The sequence below is a fragment of the Hibiscus syriacus genome, unplaced genomic scaffold (assembly GCF_006381635.1).
Source record: "Hibiscus syriacus cultivar Baekdansim isolate YM2019G1 unplaced genomic scaffold, ASM638163v2 tig00110847_pilon, whole genome shotgun sequence".
Classification (NCBI taxonomy): Eukaryota; Viridiplantae; Streptophyta; class Magnoliopsida; order Malvales; family Malvaceae; genus Hibiscus; species Hibiscus syriacus.
The window spans coordinates 2,029,209-2,033,608 of record NW_024062888.1 but is presented as its reverse complement, the minus strand read 5'-3'; the positions used below and the strand labels follow the sequence as shown (position 1 = coordinate 2,033,608).

Sequence of the window (4,400 nt, the reverse complement as noted above, 5' to 3'; positions counted from 1 at the left end):
CCAAACTCGGATGGACATGTAGCATTCCTCTTATAGGATTTATTGACATCAACTGCTTCTGACAGTTGTTCATTTAAATCCCCTTAAAAATTATATCGGTATATATGTTATATATAAAACAATTAAAAAAATAAATTAAAAAATCAAATTGAGAGGTAATGATGCAATTTACCTATTTCAGAATATTGTTCATTCTGATCTGTTAGGTTTCTCCCAAAAAGATAAAAAGAATTATTAATTCGAATAAAAAATAAAAATAAAAAAAATCAGAATCTTACCTGGAAAGTTCAACTCGTATGACAAATTATCCATGAAACCCTAGAAAAAATAAAGGCTTTGAATGGACAAGGTTAATAGTCTAGGTTAAAGAAGATGAACAAAGACAGAAGTAGATGAAGAGTCTCGGTTAAATTTAGTGTCAAAGAAAATGAACAAAAGAAAGAAGAGTTTCAGTTATGGTTTAGGGTTAGAGAAGATTAATAGAATATGAATAGTCTTGGTTAGGGTTTAAGGTTAGAGAAAATGAACAAAAGATGAATAATAGTCTTGATTAGGTTCAGGGTTAAAGAAAAAAGATGAATAATACTTTGTTAGATTTAGGGTTAGAGAAGAAGTTGGAATATGAACAGTATTCGATTAGATATAAAAAATAGGTTGTGTTTTGGGTGTTTGTAAGGATCAAACAAGGGTTTGGGGATGAATATAGATAAAGTAGGGTTGAGGGTTTAGGTGTTTGATCGAAAAATAGGTTGGGTCTTGGGTCTGGGTGTTTGAAATGATCAAATAAGGGTTTAAAGATGAATGTGAATTAACAAGGGTTGAGGGTTTGGGTCTTTGATCGAAAAAAGGTTGGGTTTTGGGTTTGGGTATTTGTAAGGATCAAACAAGGGTTTGGGGGTGAACACATATGAATAAGGGTTGAGGGTTTGGGTGTTTGATCGAAAAATAGGTTGGATTTAGGTGTTTGTAAAGACCAAAGGAGTATTCAGGGGATGAACATGGATTGAATTTGGGATGTTTGAATGAAAAAATCAAAGGATTTTTGGGTTTTATGTATTTGTGGATGAGATTTCTAGAGAAAAGTAAGAGGATTTTGAGAAAATCGAAGTGTAGAGAGAGAAAGCAAAATCATAAAATGAGAAAAAAAAGAAAAATGATCGAAATTAGAAAAATTTTGGTTTATATATTACTTAAAATTCGGGCCTCTTAGCCCACGTATTTTTTAAGTTTATTTGGCATTGTAGCGTCGTCCTCATATTTTATATTCGTTCAATTTAGTCCAAAGGTAATGATGCAATTTAAGCTTTATATTTTTAATTCTTTCAATATAATCCCTATATATTTTTAATTATTTCTAATATATATATATATATATATATATATATATATATATATACATATATATATAAATGTATTCAACTATAGTTAATATTAATAAACTATATAGTTTATATATATATATATATATATATATATATAAACTATATATTATATAAATAGCATATAAATAACTTATGCATAGTGTATAAATATAAACTATATAGTTTATATAGTTTATATATATAGTATATATACTTTATATATAAATTACATAATTTATATTAATAAAATATATAATTTATACATATTATATATAATTTATACATAATATATATAGTTTATATATAGTTTATGTACTCTATATAAATATAAATTACATAGTTTATATATTATATAGTTTCTATATAGTTTATAATACATATAGTTTACATACTATATAGTTTAGTTTATGTATATTTTATTATTATATACTTTATATATATATATATATATATATAATATATTATAATTGTTTTAATTTTTTTCTCAATTTTTGAAATGAATACAATTTAGTCTGTTTTACAGATTTTTTTTTCACATTTTACAATTATTTTGATTTGATCCCTTTGTGTTGTTTAAATTATTTAAATTTTTATTTATAATTTCATATTTATTCAATTTGATCCTTAAAATTATATTTGCATATGAAATTGACCTATAATTATTTCTTATTTATTTTTTTGTAATTGGCCCATAATTTTTTTTAAATGGGTATAATTTTTTTATATTAATTTCAAGCTCACATTTTAAAATTATTTTGATTTGGTCCCTCATCAATGTGTGTTATTTAATTTATTTAAATATTTATTTGTAATTTCATATTTATTCAATTTAGTCCTTAAAATTATATTTTTTATCAAAATTGATCCATAATTATCTATATTTTAGTAATTTACTGTAAATCATATATAATTACAAATTGCAATTCAATGTTCACGAAAGGAAAAAATAATTAATTCAAAACTAAAAATTGACCTGAACTGAAGTCAATCTGTATCCAGTAAAGATCCGACCTGAATTTTATCTGTCAATGATGTGTCGATCTGAATGAGATCCGACTGAAGTCCATCTGAACCTGAATTAATCTTGTCTTTAAATGCTTCGGACCTGAACCATTTTGACATTAACTGACATCGATCCGAACTGAAATTAACCCAACCTGAACTCCAACTAAATCTAATGCAAATCAACCTGAAAATGACATGAACTGATTTGATTTAGAACCGACCAGGTCTGAGTCGAACCATCAAATTGACATGTATCCAAATTTACCTAACTTGACAATATCCGACTGAAACCTAAACAATTACCTGATTTTACATCCCTACTGAAAATTGCCACAACTTTTTTTTTTCTAAATATTTTTGGAAGTAGACTTTCTCCTTTGTAGATATTGGATGACACATTTGGCATCCCAGATGCAGCGATTGCTAGGAAATCTGCTCCAAGAAAAAGATGTCGAGCCTCCTTGTTCAGTAATTGAAACTTGGTCTATCGTCCAGTTGGATTATTTATATCTACCGGTCATTACCGTTCGTTGGTTGTAATATACTTGAGAGTGTTTGGCCTTTACATTCTTGTAGAAAGGTTGTGCATGTTATACTTAGGATTAATATAAAAATAAGTGTCCAAATTATGTTATCTTTTTCTTTTACATGCTTAAATTATTTTTCGGTTAATTCATGTGTCTAATATTATAAACGTTATTATTTTAAGTACTTCAACCGTAATAATCGTTAAAAAATCCTATTAGATGACACATATTCTATTCTAGTAATTTTGAAGATTTTATTTTTATAAAAAACTTAAAAGTAAATTATCATATTTAAAAAACAATCTTAAAATTGAACTTTACTGTCGATCCAGTAGTTATATTAATCCTTATATTTAATGTTTAGACCTTTCCTGTCGATCCAGTAGTTGGCGAGTTAGACGACTTTGAGTGGCCTTGAAATTGAACACTGAAAGTCCATCAAGCACGAGTTCTAGAGGTTTGCCACTGATAATTGTTTTAATGAAATTGAAATAGTTGTTTTAATGAAAATATAAACCAAATGAACTAAGAAAAGTATACAACTGAGTGTAAACAAAAGAAAAAAGGAAACGCTTTTCCAGACCGAAGCCTCTCAAGTACATGAACATCCATACGGAACCTTAGATTTCTGCAACTTATGAAGCAAGGATTTATTTAAGCACCACATTTCATCTGAAATGATCGAGTAATTTGCTAAGATAAGAAGACATTATAACCCGATGATTGAGCAGCGTATGAGATTTGAATCCCATGACGGAATTGAGTTTGACGAAGAAGCTTGTCCCTAGAAAAACAAAGCTTGGCAACAACATCACTCATGCCCGTCTGCTCACGCGGTGATTCAGCAGAGCAAGCTAGAGCTATTTCGAATATCAAATTCAAGCATTGAAGACTATCCTTTCGCAGGCTGTTTTCATTGAGCGTGATGTCTGCAATTGTTCCTCCTCTGACACTGTTTTGAAGAAGGATGGGATCTATAATCTCAATCATTCGACCGGAAAAGCTTTTGCAACAAATTTGTGGACTCAAACCTTCTTTGAACCTTTCATCAGTTGATCTTTTCTCTGTAAAGATCTCTAACAAGAGGATATCATGACTATACACATTGCCTTTAGTTGACAACTCACTTCCCATACCATATTATACAATTAATTTCATCACAAATTATACATACAAATAATTACAGAAGAAATGAATGCAATATAATTATCAGGTGGTGCATAATCAATAGTTCCTCTTGTGCTAAGGGAGCTTGATTCGTTAGTAGGATAGTTAAGCCTATCTTCTTATGGCCAAGTCAAAGTCTCTTATATGGACAATCATTTTGACATCGAGTAGAATATTGCTTGACTTGAGGTCACAATGAATGATCAATGTTTCACAATGATGGTGCAGATATTCCAATGCATGAGAAACATCTATGGCCATATTAACTCTTTGGAAGAAGTTAGGTTTCTCATCGTCTCAAGGTTCAATCATGCTAACAGATAGATGCAGCAGTCCTCCA

At 28.8% G+C, this 4,400-nt stretch overlaps 1 protein-coding gene across 1 annotated transcript; it reads right to left on the bottom strand.

Moving 5' to 3' along the window:
• Window positions 1–3,586: 3,586 nt before the first annotated feature.
• Window positions 3,587–4,027, bottom strand: LOC120143388 (putative receptor-like protein kinase At3g47110). The gene has a single exon (XM_039157723.1). The coding sequence runs from the start codon at window positions 4,025–4,027 to the stop codon at window positions 3,587–3,589; it is 441 nt and encodes a 146-aa protein (XP_039013654.1).
• Window positions 4,028–4,400: the final 373 nt, after the last annotated feature.